The sequence below is a fragment of the Anabrus simplex genome, chromosome 5 (assembly GCF_040414725.1).
Source record: "Anabrus simplex isolate iqAnaSimp1 chromosome 5, ASM4041472v1, whole genome shotgun sequence".
NCBI lineage: Eukaryota > Metazoa > Arthropoda > Insecta > Orthoptera > Tettigoniidae > Anabrus > Anabrus simplex.
In genome coordinates this window covers 386928621-386947539 of record NC_090269.1, presented here as the reverse complement: position 1 = coordinate 386947539, position 18919 = coordinate 386928621, and the positions used below count along the sequence as shown (strand labels likewise).

At 40.0% G+C, this 18919-nt stretch overlaps 1 protein-coding gene across 1 annotated transcript in view; it reads left to right on the top strand.

Annotated features, from left to right (window-relative positions):
* Orc5 (origin recognition complex subunit 5) overlaps positions 1–18919 on the top strand; it is a 196398-nt gene that overhangs the window by 70156 nt on the left and 107323 nt on the right. The window contains exons 2-3 of the mRNA XM_067148673.2: positions 14210–14315; positions 14402–14573. Of these exons, the coding sequence (XP_067004774.2) occupies positions 14210–14315; positions 14402–14573 (278 nt within the window). The remainder of the gene's footprint in view (positions 1–14209; positions 14316–14401; positions 14574–18919) is intronic.

Below are 18919 nucleotides of genomic sequence, written 5' to 3'. Positions count from 1 at the left end.
CATATAAATAAAATAAAACTAATTTTTAAAAAGCCTTGGAGAGACTTGAACTAAAATTAACATATGGTAAAAGACTTGTACAATGTTGGTTTTAACACCTTAAGAGCCACATATGCAGTGAAAAAAAATTCCATCCAGGCCATTCTTTCTTTTTTTACTATAGAGTATAAAATAGCGCATCTTATTACAGAAAAGTACCTTTTAGTCATCTTGGGCCAAAATTGTAGTCATAACATTGTGTTGAAATTGTGGTGACACATTGGTCTCACGCGGCCACTGACACTACCTTCCAGCTGTATAGGCCGCGTGAGACCAATGTGTCACCACGTATCCTAGCACAGTTTTCACCTTCCTGACACACTGGTATACGTCTGTCTCATTAGCTGATGAACTACTAAAGAATAAAACTCATATCTTTGGAACATTGAAATCTAACCGGAAGTATAATCCAACCGATGTTACTAAAAGCAAGTTAGCAAGAGCAGAGACAAGAGCCCGTGAAAGTATCACTGGTGTGGTTGTTCAGAAATCGCATGGTAAAAGAGATGTGTTAATTTTGACAACTAAACACACTGGTGAGACGGTCACTATTCAGAGGAGGGATGGTGAATGCAAAAGTCATGGAGTGTTATAGAGTGTAACAAATGCAAACCGTACATTCATTTACCAGATCATAAAAAGAGCTATAGTACTTCCCTGAAACGGGGAGTAAAATGGTACAGAAAAATGGCTATTGAGATATTGATCGACACAAGTATAGTAAATGCCATATATATTTCAAATCAACTTGGGAATAAGAGTATATCTGTTACCCAGTTCAAAGAGGACATTGTTGAACAGTATCAAAGATCTTCACATTCCCCAACAAGTACCAAAAAATGGGTATTACCCCACTGACTGGATGATGTAGGCTGGCAGTGAAGACGAAAATGCAGTAAGTGTTATGAAGAGATCCATCGGGAATCAGGAAGGCAATATGCCATGAAGAAGACTCTGCAGTCTAAGTTCAAATCAGCCTGTGAAAATATCTTCTGTTTGGACTGTTTCTTCAAAGTGCACAAATTTGTAGTGTGATTGTGAAACACAGTTTGAATTATATTTCTTCAGAAAGTCTCATTTGTTATACTTTAAATTCATATGCAATAAGTGTACCAATTTGTGGTGTGATTGCGAATGACACAAAGTTACAAATATTTTTTCTAGAAAGTTCATGTAATTTTTATGCCCTATATTTTCAATTCGTCTATAGACCCTGATATGAGACAATGAACAATGAGTACACTGTACAGTACAATCTTTTGTTATTTGTACACTTGACACGATCTGAAAACAATAAAAATGTCATCATAATTTATTTATTGTGGTTGATATATTACAGTGACCGGGCGAGTTGGCCGTGCGCGTAGAGGCGCGCGGCTGTGAGCTTGCATCCGGGAGATAGTAGGTTCGAATCCCACTATCGGCAGCCCTGAAAATGGTTTTCCGTGGTTTCCCATTTTCACACCAGGCAAATGCTGGGTCTGTACCTTAATTAAGGCCACGGCCGCTTCCTTCCAACTCCTTAAGCCTTTCCTATCCCATCGTCGCCATAAGACCTATCTGTGTCGGTGCGACATAAAGCCCCTAGCAAAAAAAAAAAAATATTACAGTGACGTCCAGGCTACGTTGTGCCACATCGGACTCGCAAATGAACAGGCCAAGAGTAGATTCATGACGTACTGGCCACCTACTTTCATTTAACATACGTTTACATGTCAAGTGTGATGACAGTATGGTACCACGGGGCCTGAGACTTGGAGAGTGCGCGTGAGTCCACAGCGGACTCACGCGGCCCGACTGGCATTAAGCTCTGTGAGTCAACGTTGGTCTCACGTGGCACTCAAGGTGTTAAAGGTATTGCAGTGAGTGAGGAGTTTACAATTGGTGAAAGTATTTGCAATATTGACATTAGAAGGCTACTGTTATAATTTAAAAAAAACAAAGCAACAGTCTGTTATAAACAAGTGATAAGATTGCTATAAAATTATGTTGGCCGACCAGCGGTTACAGTTGGACAATGACGAAAATAACAATCAAAATCGTATTTATTATAAAATAATGTCGAAGGATGGTCAAGTGACCTGTAATTATTTGTTAACATGAGATAAAAGTCGAAAGTCAATGGCATATGGTGAAGTTGTGGTTCACTTTGATGAAAAAATACGAAGTTGTAGATGAAGGTTGATGAACGATATTTAAATTGGATCTCTATGGACCATCTAAATTTGATGCAATGCTAAAACATTGTTAAGAATATGGGTTTATTGACATTCTAGTCGAAAAGACAGTGTACCAGTTGAATCATTTGATGATGGTGAGGGTAATGCAAAATTACTGCATCCATCAAGAAATAACAGGTTAGGACAGATTATGTCATGCTAAATGGCAGGGCTTGGAGGAGGTTTGCTTTTCAATTCTGAACCTAGATGCCTTTGATTGGCTGTTCTGAGTATGTTTCTCATTAATCTTAACCAGGCTAAGACCAGGATATTTACCAAGTGAGTTAGTCTTGCGGTTAGGGGTGCGCAGCTGTGAGCTTGCATTCAGGATATAGTGGGTTCAACCATCAATGTCGGCAGCCCTGAAAATGGCTTTCCATTGGTGTTCCACTTTCACACCAGGCAAATGCTTGGGCTCTACCCTAATTATGGCCACGACCGCTTCCTTCACACCGCTAGCTCTTTCCTATCCCATCGTTGCCATAAGACCTATCTGTGTTGGTGCGACGTAATGCAGCTTTGCATGTTATAAATCTCATTCCATATTGACAGTAATCACTTTACATATAAAAGAGTCTTATCTTATCCTCCTTTTCAATATAAAAAACCATCTATATATATTTTTTTTTTGCTAGTTGCTTTACGTCGCACCGACACAGATAGGTCTTATGGCGACGATGGGACAGGAAGGGGCAAGGAGTGGGAAGGAAGCGGCCGTGGCCTTAATTAAGGTACAGCCCCAGCATTTGCCTGGTGTGAAAATGGGAAACCATGGAAAACCATTTTCAGGGCTGCCGACAGTGGGGTTCGAACCTACTATCTCCCGAATACTGGATACTGGCCGCACTTAAGCGACTGCAACCATCTATATTAGATGGGATAATATCTATATAGGTTTCAGCCTATCTAAAGGCCATTTTCAGTAGAAGCTCAAATATTACATTACGCAAAAAATAAAAACACTAGTGTGTGGAGTTAAAATACAATGATCATGTTTGACAGATTAAAAACATATTGAGGTAGAAAAACCATCTCGTCTAAAAACTTGTTTGGTCGACATAAAACTTGCTAATCCTTTTAAAAGTGGAAATCTGTGTTGTGCAGTGAGACCGTCAATTAGGGGATGAGTGCAAATCATCAGCAATGGGAAAGAAAGGAATGAATGAAAGAAACCCCAAAACCAAAAATATCATGTGAAAAGAAAAGGCTTAATCATCTTACTCATTAAAAGGCTGTCATCTTTACTGGTACGACCTTGTCGGTCTCACGTCTCTATTGAAACTAAGCGTGTATAGCTGGCAGCGGGTCAGAGCGATTGTGCCTTAATTAAGGCCACGGCTGCTACCTTCCCACTCCTAGCCCTTTTCCATCCTTCCGTCGCCAAAAATCTTTGATGTGTTTGTGTGATGTTAAACAAAATTAAGCGTCATTGCAAAGAGCAAGGTTTGGTGTTTTGATTAAAGTAAACACAGCAGGTGTTTGTGGTTCGTTTATTTCTATACCAGCTCTCAGCTTCCATGCTTATTTTGAAAACTTCCTTTTTTTCTTCTCTCTCTCTCTCTCTCTCTCTCTCTCTTGTCGGGCTGAGTGGCTCAGACGGTTAAGGCGCTGGCCTTCTAACCCCAACTTGGCAGGTTCGATCCTGGCTCAGTCCGGTGGTATTTGAGGGTGCTCAAATACGACAGCCCCGTGTCGGTAGATTTACTGCCACGTAAAAGAACTCCTGTGGGACTAAATTCCGGCACCTCGGCATCTCCGAAGACCTTAAAAAGTAGTTAGTGGGACGTAAAACAAATAACATTATTATTATTTCTCTTGTACAAGTTGCTTTATGTAATTAAAACCATTGCCATAAGACCTATCTCTGTCAGTGCGGACGTAAAGCAAAATTGGAAAAAAAAAAAAAAAGTAAAAAAAAAAAAATTGTTTATATAATGGAGGAAAAAATATTATATTTTATGAAATCTTGATTATATAGGCAGTATATGAACACACATACTGTTAATATAATCCTGTATTAGAACATATGGGGGAACTTCCTGTTCATGCTGTGGAGAGCCACGATTGACCTATCTAAGGCATTTGATTGGGTAGATCATGGGAGACTACTGGCAAAAATGAGGGCTATTGGATTAGACAAAAGAGTGACAGAATGGGTGGCAATATTTCTAGAAAACAAAACTCGGAGAATTAGAGTACGCGAAGCTTTATCTGACCATGTATTATTATTATTATTATTATTATTATTATTATTATTATTGCCGTATGGCAACAAGTTAGATACATATATACAAGTACATAATATTTACAAATATACACAGACAAGAAACTGGGGCTGTACCTTATTAAGGCCACGGCCACTTCCTTCCAACTCCCGATTTACCCGATTCAGAGTGGACCAAAGCTTATGTTCGCGTCCGTAGGTTTAACATCAAAGTGCCCTACACGTGACCCCCGGGTGGTGCTAAGAAAGCAATAACTGTGGCTGCTGGACCTATCTTTTAAAGATCTTGCACCAATGACAAAAGTATTTCATGGAAATAGCTCTTCTCAGAGCTACCACACGAGAAACATGCGACCTTTCATCCGTGTCTTCTAGCTTAATGTAGAAAGCATCAGCAGAGTAAAATGTGACTACTTATCCAAAGTTCTCCTGGATAATAATACAGATGTTGTGGCTATACAGGAAACCCATACAGCCAATGAAGAAGAGTTTTGGAAAAGGGGCCGCATTAATGGTTATGCAGCTCTTGGTGCATCATATCACAGTGCACATGGTATAGCTACTTATGTCCATAATAATATCCAAGATGTCTCACTGCTTTTTCAAAATGAAGACGAAGACATCTATCGTGTTGCTGTGTGAGTGGCAGATGTTACTATTTTTAACATTTATAAATCTCCAAACACACAGTGGCCAAGTACCGTTCTACCTACTGCTCAACACCCTGCAGTGTATATAGGCAACTTCAACAGCCATCACGAACTATGGAAGTACTTAAATAACAATGAATGTGGAACGAAACTCGTGGAATGGACAGAAATTAACAACCTCCATATGATTTTTGACCCAAAACATCTTGGTACTTTCTGGTCAGCTGCATGGAATAGGGATTCCAATCCTGACCTGTGTTTAGTTAGCTGTAATGAGGGAGGACAGCCCTAACATACCAGTCGTAAAGTGTTAAGACATTTTCCCCACAGTCAATATCGCCCCATTATAGTGGATATTGGCATAAAAATTCTTGTTGTATGGTCAATACCACATGCTCGGTGAAACTTCAGTAAAGCAAATTGGTCAACATTCACCACTGAACTGGATAAATGCATTCGGTGGATTGCTCCCAAGCACAACAATTACAAGCATTTCGTAGGTGCAGTTATGATGGCAGCTAAGAAGAGTATGCCTACAGGCCATCCCTGGTTGGAATATTGAGACTGATGCACTCTATAATGAATATCTGCAGAGTGGTGATGAAGACATAGCTGATGAACTTCTTTCCAGCATGGATAATACCCGGAGAGAATGGTGGATTGAAACAGTGGAGAATATCGTCATTCCAGTAGAAGAGCTTGGGGGCTCCTCAGAAAACTTGGAGGAAGCACACCTTTGGTGAAGCAACAGTCTGGAGTTAATCCAGATGAAGTAGCATCTCACATCATCACAACTTCCCAAACTTCATCAGATAAGAAACATACCAAATACATACAGCGCCAGCTCCAAGCTCTGAAATGAAGAACACCACCTACATCAAGCTATTCACAACCATTTACAGTGCAAGACATCAATGCTGCTCTCAAAGACGTTAAACTAAATAAAGCTCCAGGTTTTGATGGCATTCATCCAGAATTTCTCATTCATTTAGGAAAGAATGCAAGGTTTTATACCAGCCTTCTACAGAACGGACAACTCCCGGCAGAATTCAAATGAACAAAAGTGATTTCCATCTTAAGACCAGGTAAGCCTGCCAATGATCCGAGCAGTTGCCCTCCTTAGTTGCTGTTATAAGCTTTTTGAGAGGCTAATCTGCTACAGAATCAGCGCAACTGTTTTTCAACATATTCCAGTTGATCAAGGCCCGCCTGGTGGCCATAATCGTTAAGGCGCTGAAGTCTAAATGGTCTGACACCGAGGTTGGCCGGTTCGAGTCCCGTTGGTTGAAAAAAATTTCACCATCAGAATGTTGTCCGGCAGGGTAGGGGAGGTGGTGGTATACAATTTTGAATCACTAGATTGCGTGCCAAAAGCCTGGATTAAATTCCGAACCTCTCCACAGTGCTCATATGGAGTGAGGGCATATGATGCTGATGATGATGATTCGTCCCGTCAGATGGAGACGTTAAGCCTTGAGCAGGCCCCTTGGTGCTATTCGACAGGAGTAGGCTATGTGCCGGCACTGGGTTTCACCCTCTCCCTACTATCATATATCACTTCATTTCATCTCATTAACTCCTCTGATGAGGTTGACGTCAGGAAGTGCATCCGGTCATAAAAACCCGCCACAACAGATTCATCTCACCTTATACCTGACCCTGTATGGAAACGGGACAAGGGTTGGACAAAAACATTCCAGTTGATCAAGCCGGATTCAGGCCATATGGCAGCTGCTGCGATCAAGTGCTTTCACTGACATTCCACATTGAAGCAGGTTTCCAGAAACAACTCAAAACCTCAGCTGCATTCATTGATCTTACAGTAGCATTTGACACAGTCTGGAGGGAAGGATTAATGTACAAACTTCTCCGAATTGTACCCTGTAAGACCATCGTGCAGGTTATAAATATTATGCTCAATGACAGAAGATTTTGAAATACCACTGGAATCCATTATGCAGCGTCTGTTCTCCAGGTTAGGGGCGGCTGCACAAGGCGTCTGTACTCCAGAGGAGTGGCTTCGTTATCACCTCAACGCTGCCTCTGTGGATCAGTGGTAGAGTGTCGGCCTCCGGATCCCAAGATAGCGGGTTAAAACCCGGCAGAGGTAGTCGGATTTTTGAAGGGCGGAAAAAAGTCCATTCGACACTCCATGTCGTACGATGTTGGCATGTAAAAGATCTCTGGTCACACATTTGGTGTTCACCCGACAAAATTCATTAAATCTCAGCCATAGACGCCTAAGAGAGTTTTGGTTTACTCGGTCTGCCATCTAGTGGGCCTAGAGTAAAACGGAATGTCGATGGCGTCAAATTGAAATGTCTGCATACGGTAGCTGAGGCCATACAATTATTATTATTATTATTATTATTATTATTATTATCACCTCAATGAATCACATCCAGAGTTGTAATTCGGGACCTAGTCCCACACAGGTGACACCTTGACATTCAACCACGGAAGGTCTTTTAAGAAATACTCCACTGGCTGAACCAAGAGTTCAGAGAAGGCAGCATTCGGATATGGTGGGTTGCCACTTGAAAGATACCGTGAAGTTGGAGACACGGAAATACCCTAGTACCACATACATGAACGAGACAAAGTCAAGAATGAAACCAAAGCATATAACCTACTTCTCTACACACAGTATGAACTCACTCATGCAAAATGGTAAACTAAAAGTGATCACCGACATAACGGACCAACACAAAATTCTTATCATGGGATTACAGGAAATTAGAAACACTGACAAGGATGCCTTGGAATCTCAAGGATACAGACTTTATAAAGGCAAACCCCGGAAGAGAGTGATGAAGAATGACCCATAATTTGGAACAAGATTTTTGGTCAGCCTTAAAATAATAAACTCAGTTCAAGAATTCAAATCACTGGGCGAGTTGGCCGTGCGGTTAGGATTGCACAGCTGTGAGCTTGCATCCGGGAGATAGTGGGTTCGAACCCCACTGTTGGCAGCCCTGAAGATGGTTTTTCGTCGTTTCCCATTTTCACACCAGGCAAATGCTGGGGCTGTAGCTTAATTAAGGCCATGGCTGCTTCCTTCCTACTCATAGGCCTTTCCTATCCCATCGTTGCCATAAGACCTGTCTGTCGGTGCGACATGTAGCAAATAGCACCAAAAAAAAAGAAAGAAAAAATATTCAAATCACAGTCTCCACGACTCTCAACACTCATCTTAAAGGCATCTAATAAAAACTATACTACAATAAATGACCATGCTCCCACTAATGATAAAAACAACTCCTCAAAAGACCATGAGGAAACAGAAGAATTTTGGGACTTATTGGACCAGACCATAGATAACATCCCCAAACACCTGTAAAATTATTAATAGGCGACTTCAATGCTCAACTAGGCAGAGAAAGAAAATATCGTGACATCATCAGAAAATGGCCAGCACACAAGAAAACAAATAAAAATGGAGAGAGACTAGTTGACCTGTGTAGAAACCATAACTTAATCTCAAAATCTACATGTAAGAGAAAACTTCAAAAACTCAAGACATGGGAACACCCTGACTACACTGAAGGAGAATGGCAACTGGATCACATCTGCATGGACAAACACCACCACAAAGAGATCTATAACGTCAAAGTCCTCAGAGGAATAGACACAGGTTCAGATCAGTACGTAGTTAAAATCAAAAACTCATTCCCCAGTGAAGACAACAAAAGCAAGCCCCTAAAACTAAAAGAAAAATAGATCCTACCCAGCTAATCAACAACAAAAATTACCAGAAAGCAACTGAAAAGAAAAAATCGCAGATAAATTTGAAGATTTAGTACACGACCTTAAACAAATTGCAGAAGATCTGGCTCCAATTAAACCAAGTAAAAAACTACAAAGTGCCAGGAGAAGATTAGACCTTTGCGGAAATCTGGAAATATGCAGGAACATCAGCAAAAGTTGCCTCCATCAACAACTTGCCTGTATCTGGATTAAAGAAGAACTACCAGAACACTGGACAACAGCCCTCATTCATCCACTGCACAAAAAAGGAGACAAAACCGACCCTAATAACTACAGGGGAATCTTGCTCCTAGACATAACATACAAAATATTTTCAATAATCATCCTTAATAGGATAAGTTTACAACTCGAGAAAGACCTGGGAGAATATCAAGGAGGTTTCAGACCCTGGAGGAGTTGTCCTGATCAGATCATGAGTCTTAACTTGATAATGGACTATAACAGGAGAAGAAACAGAGATATGGTGATAACATTTGTAGATTTCAAGAAAGCTTATGAATGCATCCATAGAGAATCTCTGTTTAAAATTTTAAGACACCTTGGACTACACCCCAGATTAATAAACATGATAAAATTGACTCTCACCAACACCAAATCAAGAGTGGAGTTTAGGGGTGAAACATCAGAGACATTTGAAATTAAAACTGGACTGTGGCAGGGAGATGGGCTCTCACCACTATTATTTAATTGCGCTCTAGAAATGGTAATGAGGGAATGGTTTAGGAAATGTCCCCCCAAAATAAAGATTGGCCGAAAAATCGAAACAAATCGCCTGGGTTTTGCTGACGATTTAGCATTACTAGCAGTGGACATAAATGAAGCAAAAACCCAGATATCAGAACTTCAAAACATTGCAAATAAAATTGGCCTCAAAATATCTTTTGAAAAAATAGAAATTATGCCCCAAAAACCAACACAGCTAAAAGAAGTCACCATAAATGGTAATAAAATCAAAATAGTAACTCAATTTAAATATCTTGGAGAAGTAATAACACATAACCTAAATGAAACAAAAAATACCGGGCGAGTTGGCCGTGCGCGTAGAGGCGCGCGGCTGTGAGCTTGCATCCGGGAGATAGTAGGTTCGAATCCCACTATCGGCAGCCCTGAAAATGGTTTTCCGTGGTTTCCCATTTTCACACCAGGCAAATGCTGGGGCTGTACTTTAATTAACCCTTTGTTGCCCAAAGCTACAAATATTCAATATTTTATATTAATTCCTGTAAAATTCTCATCAAGGGAGCTCAAAATAAGTAAGCTGATATTTTGAAAGTTTTACCTCAACAAATTTTGGAAAAATTTTGGATGGTACTTATAAGTACCGTCGAGCAATGAGGTAACTGAAGGTAATGGTGACCTCAAACAAAATTAAAAATTTACAATATCTGGTATACACAAAGTATATTTGTATTATTAATTTGTATTTACACTGTGAGCTGTATAATAAAATAATAACAAATAATAAAATAATAAAAATAATAATAAAAAAGAAATACCAGATGGTAAAACTCAAAATTGTATCAGACTTGTAGTGTCATAAGAGCTATATTTTCTGATCAGAATCAGCACTCAATTATTTTGCATTCTCATTAACAATTACCAAATTATAAATCTACACAATGATATTCAGCAAAAGAGTTCTTTCTCATTGCAGCAGAGAAAGATGCCATGAAAAGGACATTGAGAATTGATTGAATTTGTTTACTGGAGCACAGTTCGCATCTGCCTCATGCACTTCAATATTTGACCAAATGTGCTCCATGATTTGCAAGACGAATGCTTTGGCCACAGTAAAACATGCTTTACGACGACGTTTGTTGTGAATAGGCTGCTGTTGTGGACTTGTCCTCTTCGGTATGTTTGACAGTCTCTTGGATGGTAGCATTGTCTTCATTTCCATTATTGCGCAAGCTATCAATCTCCTAAACTGTAACAATGTTATTTTCTCAAACAGTTCATTATAAATATGTATGCATTGACAAACCGCACATCAAGTGTGTCCCAAAATTACCGAAATACTCGACCAAATGCATTCACGCCAGGTCCAAATTCTTCACCATCGCTTTCAGTGTCTGTGTCGGCATCATTATCCAATTGAATATCCAGTAATTCTTTTATCTCTTTCTCATCTACATAAATTGTCCTGTGAGCAGACATCGCAAGCTCTGAAAAATAAGTTGTAAACTTATAGCACGAGCTAACAAATCAGATATTAGGTTGTGATTGGACTATAGGCAAGTATGCCTAGTTGCCCGTCGGTACTTATAAGTCCAAGATACAATTACGGTAATGTTACTAAATGTATATATCTATCCACTCAAATTGCTACAGTAATCACAAAACACTTTCATAAAGCACATTTTAGGACCAATAATTAACCTTATTTGTTGTTTATAACAATCCAATGAGCACTACTACTGTCACACTTGAATGACTCAATCTGGAACACTGCATCGATAATAAACAGATGAAATATGAAACACACAAACAGTTTGATCAATCTGGAAATAAGTGTTCCATGATCCTTAAACATGGAACTTAAACGTACCGTCGGCCAACTACGTATTTTCAAGTGAACTATATATTTTACATGCAATAATATAACTTGGTACTTAAAAGTACCGTCTGTCAACAAAGGGTTAAGGCCACGGTCGCTTCCAACTCCTAGGCCTTTCCTATCCCATTGTCGCCATAAGACCTATCTGTGTCGGCGCGACGTAAAGCCCCTAGCGAAAAAAAAAAAAATCAAATCTCAATCCAAATAAGAACAAATAGATTAGCTAAAGCACAAAAATTAACATGGGATATCTACAAAAAGAATAAAACAATAAATACAAAAATAAAACACTACAACACAGTTATAAAACCGGAAGCTACATATGCAGCAGAAACACTCTTTTACCGGAATAAACAATCAAAGACTGACAGACTTCAGAAAATTGAAGGGAGGATTGGAAGAACCTGCATCAACAAAAAATACCAGAAAGATGGACAGTGGCGGTTAATACCTAACAAAGTCGTGTACAAAGAGCTAGAACCCATTACAGATACTATGCATAAGAGGAGACTGGGATTCTTTGGACATATCGTGAGGATGCAGGATTCGAGACTTCTGAAACAACTAGTACAACACAATCTTGTCTCAGAAAATACCACAACAGGATGTAAATGGATCAGAGAAGTAAGAGAGGATCTGAAGGAAATAAGCCTTACAACAGAAGATACCACAAATAAGATAAAATTGAATACAAAACTCAAGAATACAAACCTCCGCTTTACCCTTACTCAAAACAAACCAACAACACGCACATTTTTAACTGAGGAAAGGGCACGAAGATCAGAGCGTCTGAAGAAGTACTGGGAGGACTGCAAAGCCCGAACAATCCCTTCAAAGAGACCTGAACGACAGACTGACTAAAGTGATCCTATGTGGTCATAAAAGAAGAAGAAGAAAGAAAGAAATGGAATCAGAGATAAGGATTTTTGTGGATAATGTTATTCTCTATTGAGCAATAAATAAGTTAAAAGATTGTAACTGCAAAATGACCTCGATTATGTTGTAAGATGATAGTAGGCAATGGTATGATGATAAATGGGGTTAAAAGTCAGGTTGACCGGGCGAGTTGGCCGTACGCGTAGAGGCGCGCGGCTGTGAGCTTGCATCCGGGAGATAGTAGGTTCGAATCCCACTATCGGCAGCCCTGAAGATGGTTTTCCGTGGTTTCCCATTTTCACACCAGGCAAATGCTGGGGCTGTACCTTAATTAAGGCCACGGCCGCTTCCTTCCAACTCCTAGGCCTTTCCTATCCCATCGTCGCCATAAGACCTATCTGTGTCGGTGCGACGTAAAGCCCCTAGCAAAAAAAAAAAAAAAAAAAAAAAAAAAAAGTCAGGTTGTGAGTTTCACAAATAGGAAAAGTTCTCTCAGTTTTTATTACTGCGTTGATGGGGTGAAAGTTCCTTATGGGATCGTAACATATAAATGGGATTGTATATAAAGGGTACAGATCTCGGCACATGGTTATGGGGGTATTTAGAGGTTATGGTAAGGACGTAAAGCAGAGAGCATGTAAGTCTCTGGTAAGACCCCAACTAGGGTATGGTTCCAGTGTATGGAACTTTCACCAGGATTACTTGATTCAAGAACTGGAAGAAAATCCAAAGAAAAGCAGCTTGATTTGTTCTGGGTAATTTCCAACAAAACAGTAGCATTACAAAAATGTTGCAGTGTTTGGGTTGGGAAGACTTCGGGGAAAGGGATGAGCTACTCGACTAAGTGGTATGTTGATATAAATGTTGATTCCCATAGGGAATCTGAAATATTTGTCCAGAATGAGTAAATTTATAGTACTTTATATAATAATTTATATTATATTATTAAGTGGTATGTTCTGAGCTGTCAGTGGAGCGATGCTGTAGAGTGACATTAGTAGACGAATAAGTTTGAGTGGTGTCTTTAAAAGCAGGAAGATGAAGTTGGAATTCGAGAGGACAAATAGGGGTAAATATTCATTTGTAGGAAGTGCAGTTAGGGATTGGAATAATTTACCAAGGGAGATGTTCCAATAAATTTCCAATTTCTTTGCAATAATTTAAGAAAAGGCTAGGAAAACAATAGATAGGAAATCTGCCACCTGGGTGACTGCCCTAAATGCAGATCAGTAGTGATTGAAACTTGATATAACCACAACAGGCATGCAGCAATGTTCTGCTATCTTAATTGATCGATACACCATGTTCTATTTAAAACTGCAGCAAAAATTTACTACCTATTTCTTAGGTATGTAAATATTTTATGGCAGAATGAATACTACCTTTAAGCTTGTGATGTCTTATTTACAAGTTGCTTTACGTTGCACCGACACAGATAGGTCTTATGGCGATGATGGGATAGGATGGGACTAGAACTGGGAAGGAAGCGTCCATGGCCTTAATTAAGGTACATCCCCACAGCATTTACCTGGTGTGAAAATGGAAAACCATGGAAAACCATCTTCAGGGCTGCCGACAGTTGGATTCGAACCCACTATTTCCCGATTACTGGATACTGGCCACACTTAAGCGACTGCAGCTATCAAGCTCGGTGATGTCTTATTTGCTCGTCCTGCTAAGTTTCATTGCAGTCGGTCTGGTCCCAAACAGTTTGCTTGTAAGGTCAGCTCTAATCAGCACTGCTTGAATCTCAAAAGAGCTTTGACTTTCCTCAGTTACCTTCAGCCTCTCTTCACTCTCTTCTTGTTTGCAAGACTTGGAACATGATTTAGTGCTTCCTAACAATATTTTAATTGTACTTTATTTTAATTTACAGTAAAAGGAAAGAAGTTTATAATGAAGATATCGTGGAACAAGAGCTTAAGGAGGAGATCTTATGCCGTTCAGATCAAATTAGTTCTCTCCTGCAGCTGATTGGCCGGGTAAGAAGTTGTCTTTTCTGATCTTTGTTGTGGTTTGTAGTATTTTGATATTGCTCAAATCTTATGTTTCTGTTCCTGGATTACAGCCCAAAGGTGAAGTACCACAGAGCATATTTGTGTATGGACATACAGGAACAGGAAAGACTTTTGTTACCACAAAGATCCTCAGAAAGTTGAAGTACAAATATGTGATAGTTGACTGCGTTCATTGCTATTTGCCAAAATTATTATTTGGATCTATTCTGGATGGGATGACAGGTAAGACGGAACTCTCTTGATAGTCTTGTCATATGCTGCTAAAGTTCATGAACATTTCATTTAGTGTTACACTTGGACGACACCAAGCCATTATCATTTTCTTATTTGAGAAATACTCAAGGATTATATAAAGAACTTTATTTTGTTTACTAAATTGATTAATGAATAATGGACTAATATGTGATTACATATCACAACACACCTGAGCAACTTTTTAAAATTCATGAATGACAAATAAAATTATTCTGTAATAAACAGAATGTTTGGATGTGGGAGGCTGTATTAAAACTACAGATGCTTTTGGGCATAGAATATGTCATGTAGGTGTTGGGTAACTGTTATAAATAAGTGAACACCCAGAGTTAGTTTTTTTTTTTAAATCCACATGTTTTCAACACATTTCCATTGCCTCAGTAACAGGTATTACCACCTCTAGCAGCAGTTACAGCTGTGATTCGATCAGGCATGCTCAGAATGCAATCTTGATTATTTTCTTGTGGTATGAGCTCCCATTCTCCCTTGAGCGCAGCCCGAAGTTGAGCCAGTGTGTCAGGTGAACAACTCCTAGTGCGTCTTCCAAGCATATCCCAGATGTGCTCTATCGGGTTTAGGTCGGGACTACGAGCAGGCCACACCAAGCACTCAATTCAGACTTCATCCAGGTACTCACATACACAATATGAGGGGTTGCCGGCAAGAACCCCACTAGTCAGAAAATCACAATTATGGGTAAACGAGAAAAACCGCATATATTCGTCCCATAAATAGCTATTTATGTTTTTGTTTTGTCTAAATACTCTGGAGGCATCAGGGATGTTATCAGACACCAAATTATATTCTCTGGGCGTGAAGAAGGAAAATGGATTTTTTTTTTTGCAGAATTCAATACAACACCACTAAGATAATGCCTAAAAATATATTTGTATACCATACAAATATAAATGATTATTTATTAAAGAGAGAGGAGGAAAGTGTTACATACAGCATACAATGACAACTTAATACTTCACATCCATCACTATTGTCATCATTGTCTGTTTCATAGTCACAATTGGTTGTAGGTACATCCACTGATGCAGCTGTGCCAAAGCGGCTTGAGTAGTACTATTTGCTTGCAGGATTTGCCAGGTATTCGGCAAGTTTTAATATGTCCTTAACCTTCGCAGGTTTCACTGCAGGAGGGGATATGAAAGCTCCTGGTAAGTTGATTGTGTCAGGAGTTTTGAACTTCGGATCTGTGATGATGTGCCGGCTGCAAGGACCACGGTACGTTTGTCGCAAATATACAGCTTTATGTTTGTAGTCACACCGTATAGATCGATCACACTGAAGCCTGAATGTTGGCTTTGGTTTTTTACAAAACAAACTGTCATGGTGGGTGAATATCTCCAAACCAAATGGAGATGGACGCGTTCAGGCCTTCAGAATTCTTTTATCCCAGTCTTCAGGAAGTTCGGTGATGGTAGTCTTCCTGCGTTGAGTAGAAATAAGTGAAAATTCCTGGTCGTTTGCTAGGATAGTCATGACCACGAACGGGAAAAAGGTATGTAATCCTTTTAAAAAGTTTGAGAATGTGCACTACACAGAAGAGGAAGTAAACCATTGTTTTATTTTTGTTTTGCCCAGGACAGCTGTTACTTATTAAAACCAGCTCATCCATAACTCGGAATGTGGGATGCTATTTATGAAATGTAGCAGCATTGAGATAACCTCATTGGACCATTTGTGTCCATATTAACGTAAAACCTTTGAGAACTGGAGTACAACCTAGAGCAACGTGGGCAGTTGTAACCAAAAGTGTAGCTTGTCAGTGGTTTATCGGGAGTTGAGCAGACTGCTCTCGCAGCACCTGCCTGAAGCACCACTGACCAGTGGTGGTCTCGCTAGCAACAGTCCAGACTTGTGGGGCTTTTGCCGAATTGCCGTATGTTTAGAGGCAATACAGTACGACTTGAGGTGTTTCTGACAGAATCGGTTGTGTAATCAAGTGCGTCATGCTGAACACTACAAGATGGCGCCTATAACTCGTTTTTCAATATATATATATTTTTTTTTTGACTAGTGGGGGTTCTTGCCGGCAACCCCTCATATGCAATGTGTAGGCGAGCATCAAGATAAAGTTCTTGCCTATGACAGCTGCAAAAGGCACCACGTGATCCACTAAAATCTCCTCGACATATCAGTGGGCTGTCAGACTTTCATTCTCAGTGAACACAAACTCCGTGCGCGCATCAATGGTAATCCCAGCCCAGACTATCACAGAGCCTCCATTGAATGGTGTCCTTGTAGAGAAAGTACAGGGTGAATAATGTTCCCCGGACCTTCTTCATACTCTCTCTTTTCCTTATGGGCCCTCAAACAGTATCTGGATTCATCCATGAGCAGCACTGAGCTCCACTGTTCCACGGTCCAGTTTCGATTGGCGTTGGCGAATTGCATCCGAGAGGCGCGGTGCTCACGTGTAAGCAGAGGTCCTGTGGTGGGCCTCTTAGACTTTAAATCCGCTTCATACAACCTCCTTCATACTGTCCTTTTACTGATGTTAATGTCCCATACTTGCTGCAAACGATTTCTGGCCTCTGCAGTTGTTGTATGTCGATCACGAAGAACTTGCATTTCGAGAAAGTGATCATTGCGCTCAGTAGTGCTTCTCCTACAACTGGAACCGGGCCTCCTGGTGTAAATATTGTCCTCTCTGTACATTTTAACAGTTCTGTACACATTAGAGCAAGACGTGTCTGTAACGGCTGCTTCATAGTGCATACCGCGCCCATCCTCCACTAATGCTACGGCCCTTGCTGCGTTTTCAGGTGAAAGAGCCATTATGACCTGACTTAGGAGCGAGATAACTGTTGTAGACAAGCTGTAATGTCCACAAAAATAAGAGGGATGAGAATTCACAGCAATAAACCTTAAAACAGTTGTTTGTGGTTATTCTTATCCAAAGGAGGGAAACAGCAATATTGGTGTTGTGATTGTCACGATCAGTAATGTTGATCAGTTATTGTGCTGAAACTTCTCAAATGGGCTAATTACCTTGCAATATATTGCCATATTGTTGGAATGTCATAACATTTAATTTATACAATGTTTCAAATGGGCTAACATAAATTTTTTATAAAATATGTGGTGTTTTGCTTTTTTGCAGGTGAGTGTATCTTCTTCACTTTCACTAGAAAAACCAACAAGGTTACTTAGAAATCATATGTAAAGGAGAGGAGATAAGGTATAGACTTTGTGGATGCAGCTGGAAACCCTCCTGCCATAGGTTCAGAATGCTGGAAAACATTTTTTGAAGATATTACAATACTTGAGAAAATCATAAAATGAGCACTGCAGCTCAACAAGAATTTCTCAGGTGGTCATGTTATGGGCAGGTGTCTGCATTGCCTGAGAATTTATGGCGTGTGCCACTGAAGAGGCTAGGATAGACTGAGAAGTCATATATAACTGAACACAATCTATTGGACAGCCATGAAATACAGTATGGGCATACTCTCCACCACGGTACACTGTTGCGCTTTGTTACAGTGGTGGGAAACCATAGAAATTTTCAAACATACCAGCAGTTCCAATAGGAAGGAACAAAATGAACGGGTAAACAGTGCCTGGTTACCCATACTCAAAACAGCTAAGATATACAAGTTAAATTGATGCGCAGGAATAGGAAACGGCCTGGGAAAAGCACAATCACCCACTAATCACCAGCACTGAGCCCACCTAAGCACTGCACAACCACAGCTTCCTACTGATCTGGAAGAGTGTATCCCTTAAAAATGACGGGCGCATTTTCTGGTGGAATGTTGGGAGCCACTAACCCAATTCGATCATAGCCTATGTGCCTGGATAATAATTCCTTCCTGACTTTTGAACCTCCGATGTTTACCAATGAATGCTGTGACTATATGGCTGAGATGGCCCCTTTGCTCATGTAATTGTTTCGGCTGTATTATTGCACAAAAGTGATTGAATAAAACCAAGCTTATTCTATTGACACACTTCCTTTCAACACTTGTCTTGGGGGATGGCCTTCATCTCTCTTAATGATGTCTGCGGACTTTGGAGAACATGTGGGTGATCCAAAGCAATAACTTCCATCTGTCGCGCTGGCTGGCTGGCTGTACTATTATCTCTCGCTATACAACTTTACTGGGGTATCTAGTCAACTTCATAGGCATTTCGCATACATATCAGAACAAGCACGACTCACATCATTTAAAATATCTCTCATTTCATTAATATTTCTTTGATTGTCAGTATCCCTTTATTCACATATTTCTCATTAATTCCAGTATAAACTGAACGTTCAGATAATGTATATGTAGGTGCGATTTTTCAGTTGCGCA